The sequence below is a fragment of the Sceloporus occidentalis genome, unplaced genomic scaffold (genome assembly GCF_023333645.1).
Source record: "Sceloporus occidentalis isolate IW3139 unplaced genomic scaffold, rSceOcc1.0.p SCAF_6, whole genome shotgun sequence".
In the NCBI taxonomy this organism is placed as follows: Eukaryota; Metazoa; Chordata; class Lepidosauria; order Squamata; family Phrynosomatidae; genus Sceloporus; species Sceloporus occidentalis.
The window spans coordinates 135,161,930-135,180,995 of NW_028316986.1; the positions used below are offsets into that span (position 1 = coordinate 135,161,930).

The 19,066-nt window shown below is 38.1% G+C and overlaps 1 protein-coding gene across 9 annotated transcripts in view; it reads left to right on the forward strand.

Annotated features, from left to right (window-relative positions):
• MYT1L (myelin transcription factor 1 like) overlaps positions 1-19,066 on the forward strand; it is a 444,499-nt gene that overhangs the window by 343,954 nt on the left and 81,479 nt on the right. For 8 of the 9 annotated variants that reach the window (XM_089531035.1, XM_089531033.1, XM_089531034.1 and 5 more), the window contains one exon: positions 15,793-16,767. In XM_089531035.1, coding sequence (XP_089387161.1) covers positions 15,793-16,767 — 975 coding nt within the window. Of the gene's footprint in view, positions 1-12,472; positions 12,597-15,792; positions 16,768-19,066 lie in introns of those variants that run through there. The other variant, XM_089531040.1, reaches the window with a different exon arrangement.

The window sequence follows — 19,066 nt, forward strand, 5'->3', positions numbered from 1 at the left end:
GGTGGTCCTACTGAGTACCGCAGAACATTTGAGTAAACATAAATAGAAAGTACTAGATTGTGAGTCCAATAGTTTTAAACAGGATTTCAGCATGCCTGAATTATTTGGATTGCATCTTGCCTGTTTACACTGACTTTGCTGTATGTTATGGCCTGCTTAGTGACCCTAAACATTTGTGTCAGCATATTTTCCTGTGTCACAAGTATATAAATGCCTAGGTGATAGGTGATGTTAAGTGGACAGAGTTGTTGGTGAGCATATCCTTCCTGCTGGAGGGTGGAGCAAGTTTTAAGGTCAGTTGGTAATTTACAAAGACTTATGATGGGCTTATAAATAATAAAGGAAATTATGTCTGACTGACATGAGCGGGATATATTATAGATCAACACCATCAATAGAAAAGGCTCTAAACCATGAATGAACAGGACATTTGAACTCTGCTGGCATTTACTTTAGATTAAACCTAGGTGGGTAACTTATTTAGCACTGAAGTCTTTCATGGAAAAAAGTGCAATGAGCTAGAAGGTGAAGCTAATTTATATATGATAATTTTCATGCCAAAATTGAGCAAAACCTAAGGGACTTGTGAAATTACAAGCTGGATTGGGGTATCAAGGATTTGGGTGAGGTGGGTGGAGGGAAGCTGTGTGATGAGGATTGGAAAATCCTCCATGTTTTTTGAAATTGTATTTTTGGATAATGCTTTGGGTGATAGACTGTCCATGGGGTCTGTTTTGCTCTGGATTAACTGCTATCTACTGAGACAAAACAAAACAACATTGTGTTCAATTAATTGTGAGAGATTTTGTGACTGAAGTGAAAATTCCATTTTGAATTAGCAATTCAAAATGAGAATTGCTTACAGGATTAGCAATATGGCTAGTGTTAAAGGTATTTAGGGTTAGAGCTCTAGTTTCATGTACATAAAACCATCTGTATGCCTGGATTTTGCATGAAGGAGGTAGTCAATGCTTCCCTACAACAAGGCAGAGTTCCATCTTGCCTAAAGGGGGCAGTTGGGAGGCCTCAGTTTAAAAAGCCATCCCTAAATCCCACAACAATGAATAATTATCAGCCAGTGTCCAACCTCAATTTTTGGGGCAAGGTAGTGGGGAACATGTGGTGACTTCCCAATTCCAGGGGTTTCTGGATGAAATGGATTATCTAGATTCATTTCAATCTGGTTTCAGGCCTGGCCGTGGAACAGAGATAGCCTTAGCCGCCTTGGTGGATGACCTATTCAGGGAACTAGACAGGAGGAATGTGTCCCTATTGGTTCTACTGGACCTCTTAGCCGTTTTCAGTGCCATCATCTATGGCATCTTTCTGGACTACCTCTCTGGAATAGGGCTTGGAGGTAGTTTTACAATGGCTTCATTCTTTCCTGGAAGGGTGAACCCAGAAAGTGGTTCTGGGAGACTCCTGCTCAACCCCCTGGATGTTGGCCTGTAGGGCTTCTCAGGGTTCTGTGTTGTCCCCTATGCTATTTAACATATACATGAAACTACTGGGAGAGCTCGTCCGGATCACATTTTATTACAGTGCATCCTCGCCTTACGCGGGGGATCCGTTCCGGATCCCTCCGCGTAAGGCGAATTCCGCCTATGCTCGAGCCCCATTGGAAACAATGGGGCTCGTGCACGGCGGCGTGGGTGCGCGCAGGGCGCAACGGGCGCGCGCGCCCATTCAATTGAATGGGACGCGCCGCCCCTTTCGCCCCGCGCACGCGCTGCGGCTTAAACACATACGCTCAAGTCCGCGTATGGTGCGCCCGCGTATGGCGCGGGCGCACTGTACTCCTTTCCACCTCAATCCAAGGAGGCCGTCCTGATCCTAAATCAGTATCTGTCATCAGTAATGGACTGGATGAGGACAAACAAGTTGAAACTTAATCCAGACAAGATAGAGGTGCTCTTGGACAGTCAGAAGGCAGATCAGGGAATAGGGATACAGCCTGTGTTGGATAGGGTTTATACTACCCCTGAAGACACAGGTTCGCAGTTTGAGGCTACTCCTGGACTCAGCTTTGAACCTGGAGACCTAGGTCTCTGCAGTGACCACACATTAAAAACTTGTGCACCAGCTGCCCCCATTCCTTGATATGCCGGATCTGGTCTTGGTGGTACATGCTTTGGTTACATCCTGTTTGGACTACTGTAGCGCACTCTACTTGGGTTTGCCTTGGATCCAAAGAACTGCAGCCAGTCTCTTAACTGGGGCAGGTTACAGAGACCACACAATGCCCCTGCTGAAACAGCTACATTGCCTGCCTGTTTGTTTCTGGGCACAATTCAAAGTAGTGGTTATGACCTATAAAGCCCTATATGGTGCAGGTCCAGGCTATTTGACAGACTATTTGACAGTTCTCCTTGTATGAACTGGCCTGGGCTCTGAATACCTGAGGAGAGGCCCTTCTCTCAGTCCCACTGCCATCGCATGCACAGTTGGTGGAGACATGAGAGAGGGCATTCTCGGTGGCTGCCCCTAGACTGTGGAACTCCCTTCCCAAGGAGACCAGAATGGCACCCTCCTAGTTGGCCTTCTGTTGGCAGGCTAAGACCTACCTGGGAGAAGGGCAGAATATAAATTAATATAATAAATAAATAATACCTGTTCAGACAGGCTTTTAAAATGGAATGTTTGTAAAGGACTGGCTTGGGGTGTTGTTTCATTCTAAAGTGTTTTAAACAGTTTTATCTTTTTAAAATTTACCATATTCTTTTAATAGAAATCTATTTTAATATTGTAATAATTTAATTCTTTTTGAATGCACCTCTTTTATGTTTTTAATTGTATTGTTCTTTTAATATTGTTGAGCCACTCTGAGTCCCAGTTCTGGGAAAAGATTGGGATACAAAAAATACAATAATCATCCTCATCCTCATCCACGGATTCATCCATCCAAAGTTTGAGAATATATATATTCTCAATATATATATATATAAAATCTAGAATAGATAGATAGATAGATAGATAGATAGATATAAAATCAAAAAAGCAAACCTTGATTTTGCCATTTTATATAAGGGACACATTTTACTACATCATTGTACATAATGGGACCATGGATATTGGTATTCATAGGATGTAAGGGGTCTACTGTATTTGTTGGACTCAATGAGAATTCCACTGCCCACCTCTCCATGACACCATCTAAAGACAAGGAGTGTTCTGAGTATCTTCATTGTTTACTGGGGGGGAAATAGGATATGCCCCTGTGCCCTCCCTCCCAAATTTTAAGTTGGCTGAGACAAGCAAAGTATCCCAGTGACAAAAAGTAATACTGGGCTATTTTTTGTTCCCTCTGTTTTTGTTTGTAAAAAGCTCAGCTGTACATGGCAAGTGGCTGAAATTTGGGGATACTGTATATGTTTGTGCAGGAGACAATGTCTTAAAATGTCTCCATTAAAGATCTAATTCCATGTGGATTCTGTGAAAAAATGTGACATAATTTTGGGGAGATGTACCAAGTCCTATCCAGCAATCTGACATTTATAGTACTTTTGTATAATTTTTAAAAACTTCAAGTTAAAATATTTAATATGAATGCATTTGGAAATGCAAACTTTTTTAATCTGAAGTAAGATTTGGAACCTTCAGTGGAAATGGCACAGCATGGTCCTTTCTTTGCTAATTTGATGATGGATGGCATCCTGTTAGGGATATATGTATGTGTATGTTTCCCTTAAGGGTAGGCATGTCCTTTTTTTAGTGCTGCTTGAGTTAATATTCCCATTCCTCCCAAAGCAGTGCCCAGCCCTCCCCCCCTTTACTCACTGAACAGTCTCTGAATCCCTTTACATTGTCATTCCATGTTTTATGAAGAGCAAGCAGGATTGCTGATGTATCAGGCTATGTCAGTATAGCCAGATGGAAAATGATGACATCAGTGCTGAAGTCTGCCAGAATCCTCCAGATGAAATGCTTATTCATTTCATGTCTGACTATAACAACATAGCCAGACACTGTAGTACCATTCTTTTCCACTTTGGTCAGGCCTCACCTGGAATACTGCATCCAATTCTGGGCACCACAATTCAAATAGGATGTTGAGAAGCTGGAGCATGTCCAGAGAAGGGCAACCAAAATGGTGAAGGGTCTGGAAACCTGTGACCTGCGACTTAGGGAGCTGGGTATGTTTAGTCTGGAGAAGAGAAGGTTAAGAGGTGATACGATAGCCCTGTATAAGTTTCTGAAGGAATGTTATACTGAGGATGGAGCAAGCTTGTTTTCTGCTGCTCCAGAGACTAAGATGAATTCACACTACAGGAAAAGAATTTTCCACCTCAACATTAGGAAGAACTACCTGACAGTAATGGATCTGTTCAACAGTGGAACACACTTTTTGGTAGAGTCTCCTTCTTTAGAAGTTTTTAAACAGTCTGGAAGGCCATCTGTCGGGGGGGCGGGGGCTTTGGTCACATATTCCTGAATGGCAGGGGGTTGTATTGGATGGCCCTTGAAGTCTCTTCCAACTCTATGATTCTATGATACTCTTGTGGACTTGGACTTGGAGGCTGGATGTAACCTGTGACTCTTCTCCAGCAAAAATCAAGGACACATATGTGAGTCTGATGAGGGCAGCCATCCTTCTAGGATGTTCCTATTTTTGTTTGTGTTTTTCATCCATCATTTCAATCATTCCTTCATTTATGCTCAGGATATAGAAGTTGTCATTAACACCCTGTTTGGACTGAATACTACATCAAAACAGCAAATTATGAATACACATGCCTTGTGTAAAATTTGTGACTCCAGCCATTTTGCTTTTTTTATTTTGGACTGCTACCTTACCCTCATGCCATCCCCACCCCCACCCCACCCCAAGATCTGGTAGATCATATTTCACAGAATAAAATTGTACTACAATAAATTGATCTCTCAAGCGAGCAGCATTACCTGTATTTAGTATTCTATTGATATGGTGAGCTGACTGATCAATAAACTTGTTGTTGTTGAAATTGTACTAAAAGCATTCACTTCTCAATCAAAAGTCTTAACAACGCATCCCCAAACAGCTCATGCTTTTTATATGTCTTTGTGAGAAGAGATTTCAATAGCAGTGGGACATCACTGTAAAGTATATCCTTATATGAACTTAACATCTGAACCTGTACTGAGGACATAAGCGAGAGAGGAGGTCCTAAGAAGCTACATATGTCATGATGACTGATTCAGGGCACAAGTAGAGAAGTATGACTCCATGACAACATTTCCTGTGTGTCATTCATTTTACCAAAATTGAGTCACCATTGGAGGAACATAGTATGAAGCTGATGAGAGGATCTTCTGAGAGACAGAATGTCTCAAGTTGGCTCTGCTTGCTGAGACTGAAGGTGATGATTTGACACTTTCTGTTCATATCTGTGGATATTTCTACCCATGGTATCTGCTGCTTCTTAAACTTTGATCCCCGAGCACAGATGAAGTAATCATTTCAGTTGAATTCACGTTGTAAACAATGTCATTCTCTGTTTTTCATTTGGTGATTCTGTGAAGGTGAGAAAATGGGTAATAGTAGTTGAGTGGTGAAGAAATACCTGTAAAGGGGAACACAAGGAGACTGTAGCCGAGCGTGATGTGAAACATTACACTGTACGGAGATATTACACTGTATGGAGAGAAGTGGAAAAGCAATATGTATTCCTGCAACAGAAAGACACAAGTAACAGGAATGGAGATAACAGAGAGCTGTGGGGTTGGGAGAGAGGCAGAGTGGGGGAGATAAAGGGTGACAGAGATAAGGTGCAGCAAGCACTTATAGAGGGCCCTAAATGGTGGATGAAGGAAAATAGGAAAGTTGTAGAAATATATGCAGGGGTGTATGAGGGAGGAGGTGAGAGATGGGGGCAGAGAAACCTGTGATGGTTTTAAAAGAGGAAAAGTGCAAATCAACGCAAAGAAAAAAGGTAGTGGATATCTGAGATGTGACTATGGAGAAATGTATAGGTTAAAGAGAGGAGGAAAGGGCATAACTAATGCTTGTGTAAATGCAAAGACATTAGAAGGTGCAGAGATGAGCTAGAATGGGATGGGGAAAGGGGAGAAAAGACAGTTAATAAGGATGGAGCACACAAAGACCCAAGCTATAAAGTGTGCTATAAAATGCAGACAGAAAATGGCTAAAAGGATGGATTAGAATACTTTTCACTCACACCTTTCTGCTTTTGAGATAATGGCGAGTGGAAGCAGCTCTCAGAGTCATTTGAGTTGTGCACCCTTGCTTTACAATAAGGTGGCCAAGACAAAGGTGAAAGGAGAAATTGAAGCTTGCTAAAGGAGTGCAAGAATGGGTCTGGGAATTATAATATGGCTGCAGGCTACACTGTGTTTGAGGTAAGGCTTTGAGAAAAAAGTGGTTTTTGAGGAGGGAATCTACAGAGAAGAAAGTGTTGGCTTGACGAGATAAACGAAGGTTGTCCTAAGCCCATGGAACAGCATGGGTGAAGGCACAAAGGCGAGACAGGTAGAGAGGATCAGAGAGACTGATGGCAGATCAGTTTGAACAGAACTGAGGAAGCAACAAAGGGGATGAGGAGAGATGAGAGAAGTATCTGGACCAGAGAAACAGAGAGCTTTAAATGTAAGGATCAGGAGGTGCTTGAAGTTCTTGAAAGTGACATGAAGACAGTGCAGATATTTTAAAAGAAGTGGGATATGATTGCACCACCCAGAGGACTAAAAATGTTTCTTTTTCAGAGGCATTCCAAATTGAGAGAAGAAAGGTGGATTGGTATCAGGCAGGAAGGATATGACTCAAGAAGTGAAAGAGTTGTTCTGGAATGCATGGGTGAAGCTTTTAATATTGGAGTAGACAGGGCAGATGACTTTAATATTTCCACTTGGCTTGAACTGACTACAAAATGTCCAAATATTTCAAGGAGTGTGTGAAGTACAGTGACCAATTTCTTGTAGAAAGATAGCAAAAATGTTGTGCCATTTGGCTGTGACACAGATGGGTGCATGACTGACCATCCATATGCACATGCATGTGTAATAGTGGCCAAAGGCTTTTTTTATTATGTGAGGAGTAAAACACTTCATTCGTGCAAAGACCCATAGGAACATGTGAAGAATATAATTTCTTATAGTATGCAGTAGAAGATCTTTGTGTAAGGAAGTTTTTCTTTTCTTTTCATCTGTGCAGACCACTGCTGTTAAGTTCATTGTACAAACCAGAAAAGTGCTAGTTAAATTATTTAACAGCTATTTTTAAAAAAAGAAAGAAAAGAAAATGATATGATACATTTCTAACCAACCCACAAAAACCCTCTTCACAAGCCAGCCCCAATGCATTCCACATTAAGGAGCTTTTAGAACTGCAAAAGCAATCAGTGTTACATGAAATCTAGATTTGGATGTTCCATGCTGCCAGTGAAACCTAGAATTGGTATCCTATGTTCACTTTTAAAGAGAGAGAGAGAGAGATACAGAGGGAGAGAACCTAACTTCCATTATTGAGATTCCACTGTATTTTCTGTTTTGTTCTCGCAATGTCTGTCTTCCAGGCCTCATTTATGGTGCTTTTTAAAATATAATATATAATTGCTTTAGCAACCTGTGAAGCTTAGACTGACAGCATAGTCAGGGCTATTGCAGTTTTTTGCTTTTTGTTCACTTGGGCAGTAGAACTACTTATTAACAGCTTCTTAATTACTCCTTAATTACTTAGCTTTTGTTCTCTGTCATCTGTCTGTCTCTTTCTCTCTCTGTGTGTATTCCACCCCACATTATTCTTCTGTTTCCATTTTTGATTGCAAAATACTGTTATCAGTTACTTAAGCCATTCCCTGGGAACAAGAATTTAGTAATTAAGGCCTAATTAAAAGTCTACTAATAAGTGATGCCACTGTCACACTGAACAGGTGTCAGTAAAGAAAGCAGAGAGGGAATAAGGAAGCTGTTAGTAAGTACTATAGCAGTATTGTTACTGAGCGGTATTTAACTGGTTCTGGGCAAATATTATAGGAGTTACTGATATTGAATTGTTGATCATAAGATACAACAGTGTAGGACCACTGCCTGAATTGCAGTCAATTGTGAGAAAGTAATGCCCCAGCTGTACTAAGCAAGTGAGCTTGGGGTGCATCTGTACTGTAGAAATAATGCAGTTTGATACCACTTTAAATGGTTTTGCTGCACTTCATTAGAAAAAATGTTTACACAAGAAACCTAGGTTTTTCTGCTAACAGTGAACATTCTTCCATAGAAAAAATTATTTTGTACAAAATATGTGAGAAATTATTTCTTAAAAATTGACAAAATGTGCAAATAGTCTCATAATCTCACCAAACAAGACGTTTTTGAAATTATTTGTTCACGCATACACAAATAAGTGAAGACATAAATCCCTCTTGTTCATTAGGTGATTCTGTGGAGGTGAGAAAAGGTAGTACAGTAGTTGAGTGGTAAAGAAATACCTGTGAAGGGGAACAAAGGGGGACAGTACCAGTGATGTGAAAATTACATTGTAAGGCAACAAGTAGAAGCCTGGGATTTGTAGTTTTATAAAGTCTTTAGCCTTCTATTCCAGTTTGTTTGTTTGTTTGTTTGTTTGTTTATGTAATTTCTATCCCACCTTTCCCCTCGAAGGGACCCAAGGCGGCTCATAATAACAATTCTAAACACATATTGCCATGAAACAATTAAAGCATTAGCTAAAAGCAATATAAAATTACAAACATTAAAACCATAATAAAATCACAATACTCATCCCATATAAAACCCATCCCATGTCTAGACAAAGAGCACTGGTGCCACACAAAACTGCAAATCCTTGGTAGGATGGAGCCATGACAGTTAAAGTGGTGTCAAACTGGGTTACTTCTAGAGTTTAGATGCACCTTTTGCCTATCCACAATGTAGAAGAAACAGTATCACTAGTACAGATTTTTCTGATGAGACTAGACCAAAATATTCACAGGCTTGCTGTGTATATATAGTGATTAGCTAGTATTTGTTGTTCTAATATTCTTGGATGAGGAAAGTCTGTAGAAAGTTATTATTTGTATATTAATATAGAAGATTTTCATACCAGCGGTTACCATGGGGTAAGCACTGGTAAAATGCTGAGAAAATGCTGGTAAAACATTTAAGAAGTGTGTGTATGTGAAAGCCTGACATGCTTCCTAAACGTCAGGGAATTGTCACCTCACCTCCAGCATCTCTGAATTGTTCAGGGAGCAGTCATTTCCCATGAATGCAAAGTTTCTGTTAATGGGAAATGACTGCTCCCCAAATGATTCAGGGATGATGAAGGTGAGGGAATGATTCCCTGACATTTAGGAAGCACTTACCCCATGCTGGTATGAAAATTATTATTATTATTATTATTATTATTATTATTATTAACCTTTATTTATGAAGCGCTGTAAATTTACACAGCGCTGTACATGCAATCTTTTTAGTTAGACGGTTCCCTGCCCTCGGGCTTACAATCTAAAAAGACATGACACAGAAGGAGAAGAGAGTGGTGGCGGGAAAGGGTAAGAGGTCCAGCAGTTCCTCTCTACCTCCGAGGCCTGGACCAAGGCAGATGGACTGGAGGGAGGGCTTGGCTTCATAATGGAAGGTTAATCTTCATCCAGGGAAAATACATACTCTCGAGTAGGATAATACATATACAATACATAGCAATACAGGAAATGGTTTGATAAACAGGCAACAAAAGAACATCAGATAGTAAGCGACAATTATGCAATGCCTGGGAAGGCTTCTCTGAACAGGAGGGTTTTCAACTCCGTTTTGAAGCTAGTTAAAGAAGTGATGAAAGAGAGAAAATCTTCTTAATCTAAGGCAGTTGAGCATATGTTCATAGGGGATTGTGAATTTAGTGCATTTGACATATGCAGCAATTCACATTTGTTGAATTTGCTATTTAGAAATTGTTGGAAGGTACTTGTTGATTTACAAACAGGATCTTCATCTATGGCTTGTGCACAATTTATCGTATACAGGTTTAACTGTAAAAGGCATTATAATGCTCTTATTCTTAATCTGCACAGAAGGTCAGTCAGTCCAGTTGCCATGGATTGTTCCTAATCCTGGGAAATGTGTTTATACCATTGTATCCTTCTGAGAGCAGTTGTGGGAAACTTACCTTAGAGCATCTGTGGGAAACATGGTCCATGGACCACATGCACTCCCTACTGCTTAGTACCCCCTCAACATAACTACCAAACCCACTGTGGTAATGCCAGAATTTACTGACTTCTAACAGGTTCATGGGGAGAATACATACCATGTTTTGTGTGTAGGGTAATGCTTCAAGAAGGTTTCTGGGAACACAATTAAAGTTAGAAACAGAGTATGTGATGTTGTCACCTTGTTTATACAGTATTTAAAGAAGTATAATTTGTTACTGCTACCTAATCCAGTTCTGAAGCAGCAGCACATTTTCTGCCTTTACAAGTGTAAACAAGGCATGTAGTGGTCACAGTTTTCTTTTTAATGCAGGCCGAGTCTCCCTAATCTGGAATTCCAAAATCTGAAATACTCCAAAATCTAAAATTGTCAACATGGGTGGCTGATATAGTGACCCCTTTGCTTTGTGATGGTTTAAGGTACACAAAATTTGCTTCATGAACAAAATTATTTAAAATGTTGTGCATAAAATTACCTTCCAGCTATGTGTATAAGGTGAAAGCATAAATGTATTTCATATTTTAACTTCGATCGCATCTCCAGGATACCTCAGTATGTATATGCAGGTATTGCAAAATCCAAAAAATCTGAAGTCCCAAGCATTTCAGATAAGGAAGACTCAACCTGTAGAAAAAAATCCTTTCAAAAGTACAATTTTGCTTAAAAACAAAGTACATTTCCTGTGTACTCTGTTTACAGGTAAATGAGTGTTATATTACCATTATTGCCACTGTGGCAACAAATACTGTGGAAGTAGGGGTAAGTTGCAACCTCCTCACCTAGGAACTATTTTTCCCCCAGAGATACATGAAGATACTCATATGACTCAGTCCTTACCAGAAAAAAAAATCAAGGTGTTAGTTAACAATGAACAAGACTGCAAAAAATGAAACAAAACCAGACTTGAGTTTTAGAGTATTTTTTGCTTGTTTCTGTCAATATATCTGAGGACTTGCAAGCTTCAGTAGAACTAGTGAAAAATTCAAGTGGATGTTTCACACATCCCGACTTCACCAGCAGATATTGCTGTCTCTAAAATTTTAAGCAAATTTCATTTGGTTGCCCCTCAGTATAAATATATGGTAAATACCAAAGAAGACAAAAAGAACTGCAATAGAACTGTGTTTCAGGGGTAATGTCCTCATATTACAGAAAAATCTCATAGTAAAATTATTTCACTAAATAGGTATTCTGCCGTCTTCGCTGGTGTGTGCTTTCAAGTCGTTTCCAACTTTTCTTGGCCCTAAGGAAAGCCTATCGCAGAGCTTGCTTGGTCAGGTTTAGTTAGTTGGAGTTTGCCTTTGCCTTCTTCTAATCTTGACATCTAGTAGGTACCAGACAACATGTGCAAGGAATTATCTATGAATCTGTTGATTGTTTAAACTTATTGTATACCATCCAGAAATCTCTGATGCAGAACCATTGAGCACTCCAATAAATAAATAAATAGGATTGTTGATAGGCATTATCCATAGACAGCCAAATGTTTTTGAAGATATTCCTGATATCCATTTTGAATTGTACAACAGCACTGACTGTCTTTCAAAATACCTTTGAAAGAATATATGGGCATTTTTAATACGTTGAAGTGTCAAAGATTTATTCGTTTTCAAACTATAAAAGTATATGTTTTATTGCCTGACTGTTAGTGTTGCAGACACTGGTTTTCCAGAAGCCAAAGCCCATTAATGAAAAGTAAATGTCCTGTTTCAATTTAAAAATTGTGGTTATCAGCAACTTTTCAGAAAACCTGCACCTATTTGGATCATTGTAATAGCTATTTCATTGCGCTTTTTTGTGCATGGCTTCTGCCTGGCTTTCTTTTCTAACAACAGAAGCTTCTTACCAACTCACTTTATTGCATGCATCCATAAATGAGATGTTTCTCATGCTTTGCTGTCCATGCAGTCCTTCCATCCCAATTCACAAGTATCACAATTCATGCAAGAAACTGTCTCTACAGATCAGGACCCCTGCAATGTATGTCTGTGGATAATGGAAAACAGATAAAGCTTTTCATGTTATGAACAGAAGTTATGATGACAGCATGCTTGTGGCAGGCAGTATACTTCCACAGAGATTCTTCAGGTTGTAAAGTCCTGAGTCTCTGTCTTCTGTTGAATGAAAGAATGAGACTACAAAGAAATAATACACATTTCGTAGAAGAAAATTTCTGAATTTATTTGTTTTTAGTAAATGAAGCTAGTTAAAGAGAAAATACGAAGAGGAGAACTGAAGCTCAATTCAAACAATTTATTCCCTGCTTCCCTCATCGAAGATTTACACTTCATACTTTTCTTCTCCTCCACCGTTTTTTTTCTCTCTTTAGGGTTGAACGGGCAGGAGAGATGAAATGGATAGAACAAACAAACAGAGTAAACAGTATTATAGTTACAGCTTTCACCCAGCATCACCAATACTCAGAAAGGAATTTACATGTCTTCACTCATACAGTACGTGACTCATATATTGGGATGTGTTTTTCACTGCCATATTTAGGCAAAGTGTTGCATATTCTTCCCATTTGTAACCATTATACATGGCCGTTATTTAAAATATATTGGTATATATATTGCCAGCTACAGCATTCTAATGAATCCAAACGCAGGGCTGTGCACTGGGCAAATGACGGCTTCTGATAATGTGGAAATGAAAATGATGTATATCTGTCTCTGCATATTTGTAATATGCGTTTAAATTTAAACATAGATTGTAAAGTTGGAAACTACAAATACAGTGAAAGCTGCACAACTGTTCATGCTTTCATGGAGCCCCACCCAAGATGTGCTATTAAAGTTGACTATGCTGCTCAGCTGTCACTGGATGACAATGTGGGCAGGAAGAGGGACACATCATGACTGCTGCTTGTCCTTGTGCTATTGGGGCTAATACTGTGATTGCATCTTGAGTAGCATGAATATGTTGGGGGATCTTTCTTTGTATAAACCAAGCAACCTAATTGCAAGGGTTACCTATATGAGTAGCCTGCTTAAAATAAAAGTTGCTCAGTGCTGTCAGACTGACAGTGTTGAGCATCTCTGTGACTTACAGTTCTGTACTTTCACAATTCTGGTGTAAACTTGTTTCCACATATTGATTGGCTTCTCAGGATTAAGGTGCTCAAAGTGACATCGGTTAAACTTTATGGGAGGGGAAAAAAATCTTACTTTGTATAAGACCACTTCCCTGCAAATGTTTCTGCAGTTCTTCTTGAAACTCCCCCCCCCCCCATCTTTTGATGTGGTGGCAAGAGGAAATGTCAGAAAGTAGTGATTGCTCTGTATCATCCTTTCTCGTAGCTTTTATTCTGATTTTTAAAAATATTTCACAAAGGTCAAGTATTTTAACTGTATATCTTAGGAAACAATAACCCCAGGAGTTGATTTTCATATTAAATCATTGAAGGCATACTTCATACCTATCTTGATTGCCCTAAGCAACGGGCTGAATGTTTTGAAACAACTGCATCTGCTAATCTGCTGTGAAGGCAGACAGTAATGGAAACATTTCCCAGACAGTTGAGAAACTTTGTTTTGATCAGCAATCTGGTGAAGTCAGCACGATGTACAGTGGTTTTAACATATTTCTATTTTACCATAATTCTCTTCTACATGTTAGTAAAGATTAGTACATTGCACTTTCAACACCCTGAAATTTTCTTCTTTCTCTCTTTCCCATTCTCTAGCTCTGTCCCACTTTCTGTCTTTCCCTGCCCCATTTTCTCATTTTTATCCCTAGTCCCAATGGTAATAGACCTTAAACTACTAAGCTGCATATTCAGCTATTGTAAAATAATTCTCATACATACTGTTAGACAGATAAGCTAGAATTTCTGCTGGCATTAAGCAGTATAATTCTATTGATTTCTTGATTTAAAACAGGTGGAAATTTGGTGAAGACGTCCCAGTTGTATTGATGCCTTTTTATTAAAATAGAACCAACAACACCTTGGGAATTCTTTCCTAAATGTGATGAAAACACATAGTAAAAAGAAATTTCCAGTATCACAACATGTTGGGTGTATCGGGAATAGGGATGGGAAGAATATATATATATATATATATATATATATATATATATATATATATAAAATGTTCAAATAATAGAAGAAAAATCAGTATGATGAAAAAAAATCCTGGGCAGACAGGAATCTTTGCAGTGTGAAAAATGTGGGAGTCTGATGCTCAGAAAAACATGATTTTCAGCACAGAATGTTGTTTTTGCCATTTTCTATACAAAAGAGCAAATCCTGAGCTATGAGTAGTCATTTAAAAAAGTGCCATTGTGAGGATTTTTTTTTCATAGTAGGGAAAAAATGGTAAGATTATTCATTCTTGCCTAAGAAAATGAATTTTGCAAAGATTTACTACCCTAATGTGGAGAGAGTACTTGCAGACTGCAAAGACTCTTGAGTATCCACTGTATCAAACACTTTGTAGTGTCTTGTGGGATCCCTGTCAGTCAAACTGATTGACTCACTGTTGCATGGGGAGAAGATTTTGCCTTACTACAACTGTGTCCCTAAGGGCAGTGCTCCTCTTTTCCCTATGGGAATCAATAGCAGCCATACCCTTCATGTGTGTGTGGCAATGATACATTTGGGACATCTTCGGGGTGGTGGGCTAAGGCTGCTCCCTGTCTTAGTGATTGTGACTTCAACCACTAAGAATCAAGCTTGCTTCATCTTGCATAGTCCCATCCTGGGTATTGTTCCTTGGTGACAGCAGAATGTGTGATGGAATGGTGTGGAATGGCTTTTATGAAGAACGACCTAAGTGTAACAGAAAGCAGCAATACAAATCAGATTATTTTGTTAAGAACAGTTGTGATTTGGTTTATTTGAAGTATATGAAAAGAGTACATGATTTTAACAATTCTAACAGCCAAGAAAGAGCAAATTGTTTCTTAGGGAATCAGTGGATGAGCAGAAGTATCAACAAAATGTTGCATATAAGAAACAGACATCCACCATTATGACTACAAGACTATTTTTTGTAAAAGACAAATTCCAAATAAATAGCAAAAATACAGTTTTATCTTTATTTCCTTAGAATGCGTATGTATGATTTAACATGACTGTATTTAAACATAAATATTAAGATATGCAATGTAACCCCAACATTTCATTATCTGAAACATCTATCTACTACATCTGTCTTGATTAGTTTGTCCACCAAGTACTCCGGGAGAAGGTGATTTATGTTGTATATAATGGGTTGAAACCAGATTTAGACTTGGGTGCGTCCACAGAACTCACACAGATAAATGAGCATAAATAATCAATTTTGAATAATATACCAATTTTATACAAGAAAGAAAAAAAATGAACATTTATGAACTATTTTAGATTATGTTAAATAAATATGTAAGAAAGTATCTTTGCCATAACTAGTAATGCTTCATTAAGGTATAAGCAAAAGAAGTAAAGGTTTTTTACCCAAAGTATCTTTTAAATGTCCTTTCAAATAAAGAGTATTAAATTTGAAGTAGTTTGGGCTTAGTGCATATGAGCAACTGTATGCTAAAAGATAATTGGCAGGCAGTTTGTGTCCTGTCCATGGCACTGCAAAACAGTTCCAATTCTAGCCACTTTTTTTTCTTTTCTTTTCCATTTCTCTTTCTTTCTTTGTTTCTTTTTTTTCTATGCAGAAGACCATCAAATGAATTGTCACAATACTCGAATGCAAGATGCAGAGAAAGACGATAACAATAATGATGAGTATGATAATTACGATGAACTGGTGGCCAAGTCATTGTTAAATCTTGGCAAAATTGCAGAGGATGCAGCATACAGAGCCAGGACAGAATCAGAAATGAATAGCAATACATCTAATAGCCTGGAAGATGATAGCGACAAAAATGAAAATGTTGGTCGTAAGAGTGAGCTGAGTTTAGATTTAGACAGTGACGTTGTTAGGGAAACTGTGGACTCGCTGAAATTGTTAGCACAAGGACATGGTGTAGTGCTTTCAGAAAACATTAACGATAGAAATTATGTAGACAGTATGTCTCAGCAAGAAAATAGGAATATGAACTATGGGATGCTGGGGAAGCCTACAAACAATGGGCTTACAGAAAAAATGGTGGAAGAAAGTGATGAAGAGGTGTGTCTCAGTAGCTTGGAATGTTTGAGGAACCAATGCTTTGATTTGGCCAGGAAACTCAGTGAGACAAACCCACAGGAAAGAAATCAACAGCAAAACATGAATTCTCGCCAACATGCCCGGCAAGAAGACGATTTCCAAGGAAGGACACCTGATAGAAATTATTCTGATATGATGAACTTAATGAGGCTTGAAGAACAGTTGAGTCCGAGATCTAGAACTTTTTCTAGCTGTGCAAAGGAGGATGGGTGTCATGAAAGGGATGATGACACAACCTCTGTTACTTCAGATAGGTCTGAAGAGGTGTTTGATATGACAAAAGGCAACTTAACACTACTAGAGAAAGCTATTGCTTTAGAAACAGAAAGAGCAAAAGCCATGAGGGAAAAAATGGCAATGGAAGCTGGAAGAAGGGATAATATGAGATCCTTTGAGGAGCATTCGCCAAGACAGTTTTCTGGAGAGGACAGAAAGTCTAAGTCCAGTGACGGCCATGTCAAAAAGCCATATTATGGTAAAGGTAATATTTCTATCTAATGTATATTGTATTATGCTGAAGCATGGGGTAGATCATAGCAAATGATGCACATGATTTTGTTGTTTGAAATTTTAAAAAGCACTCATAAAATTGTAAAAACCTATGGAATATTTCAAAGTAATTGTGCTTAAGTAGAAAAATTGAGCATGTTAGTAGAATCAAATAAAATAACGGTTCATGATGAAAGAGGCAAATAATATCCTAAAATGCTGGATATGTTTTATGGTTGGTGTTTTATGGTTCAGGATCACTAAAAAAAAAAATAACCCTGCATATATTGATATAGATTTGGTGCACGCAGTTAGTCAATTAGATGGAAAAGGCATGTTTTTATAGACTGGATTGTGTAGGATATCCTGATTTATAAAATTATCTCCAGATGTTAATTATTGATAAACCTTCTCCCATACAAAAATGTACAGTTGCTTGACATAAATTGAACAGTATTGAAATGACCGATAACATAAGATAGGAGCAATGACGGCACATTAATTATCTTAAATAGTAAGGTAATGGAAACCATTTGCTATGCAAGGCATGCTGTGTCCTGGGCTGAGATCAATAGCAATTTCTTTCTTATATGTATTCCACTTCACTGCCTTCATGTCTTTGTGAAAATAGTTGAGGTACTGCCTTAGCAATAATCCAGTATACAGAATGTAAAGGATGTAAGTATATAGTATGCAAATATAATCATGCTATATTTATGAATCTACACTCTTGTCTAATGCCCCCCAAGAGTTGCAAACACTTTTCACTTCCATTAATGTTAATAAGAGTTGAAACTACGTTATTGGAGGGATGTGTGAACAATGTAGGTAGTTATGGATGATGCTGCATTTCCCTCAACACCATGTTTTTCCATTGTTATGCTGTTTATTTATATTATGAACTTCATAGCAGGGCTTTAAAGTTTAATTATGAGGTTAAATAATTCTTTTCAGTTACTCTACCTACATTTTTTCTTAAGTAAAACCTAAGCAAAAATTTTAGTTAAAGAAAAGACCCCAATGATCCTAATCATTTTACAGAACTGGGGCAAAAACTAGGAGCTTGCTTACATTCCAGTTTTTAATCAGTGTTTTGTTATACCACTAGCTGAGCTACTAAGTTAGATCCAGTTCAAACAGCACATTTTCTGTGCATGAATTCCATTGTTGTTTACATTTATATTTCAGCCAGTGCAGTGTATGCACATGGAAATCGCAAATAGGATCAGCAAGAAATTGTATGATTAGCCAAAAAATTAACCACAGCTGTCCTCATTGTGAGGTTCCTGTTTGCCTGGTTCATACTTTGTATTTGTCCATGTAAATTCATATTCCAGATTGCTGGTGGGAGGCACAGAGAGAAATATATTGCAGAAATATAATGTGGGTGTAGTTCAATATTGATGATATTCCTTGCAACAATTAATGAAATACTTAAATAGTGTATGAACCAGCTGCTAAATATTTTGGATTTTAAAAAAGCCCTGGCTTTGTTATGTATGTTTTTGATATATATGTATATCTACATGTATATATGTATAAAAAATTAAACTTAACAAAACCTACTTTAAAACTGCTTTAGTAAGGATGAGTGGTAATAATAATCTGAAGCATAAATATGAAGTTTAATCTCAAACTTGGGTTCTAGATCCATTTCTCATTTTAGCAAAGCAAAGGAAAAAGAATCTCATAGTTTCTTTGCTCTTCTAGAAAAAAATTAAAAAGAATGAAAGATGTATCCTTCTTACATCATTCATCATCAAGTATGTATTATTTCCTCAAATATGTCAGCAAAGACTTTTAGAGGAGAAGTGTAGTACATTCTCAGGGAATATACTCACACTTTAATCTAGGCAAGTAGCAGCAACAAAAGGAATGCACAATAATTCAGTTTCTCTTCTATTTGCAAGCTGTGCTGTGATGGATTCCTAGAATCAGTGAGAGGCCATCTTTTCTCTAGGTATATGCTTCTATGTTAGAAAGCCTCTGGGAATCTTTATCTCTCTCACCCACTGCTGCACAGTTACATCATTCCTGATAAGACTGAGGCAATGGCTAGATAATTATATCAAGAGTTGGGAAAACAACCCTGCTTTCTTTGTAGAATAAGGAAGATATTTATAACAGGCATTGACAATGTAAAATTGAATATCAAAATGTTGCTATTAAACCCACCTGCAGTATTTCTAATGCAAGAGTGGATAAAGCGATTTCAATTTATTTATTGCTCAGACCAGAGAATTGTGTTCGTAGTAAAGTTTCATATGATCGTCTGCAAACTGAAAGATTAT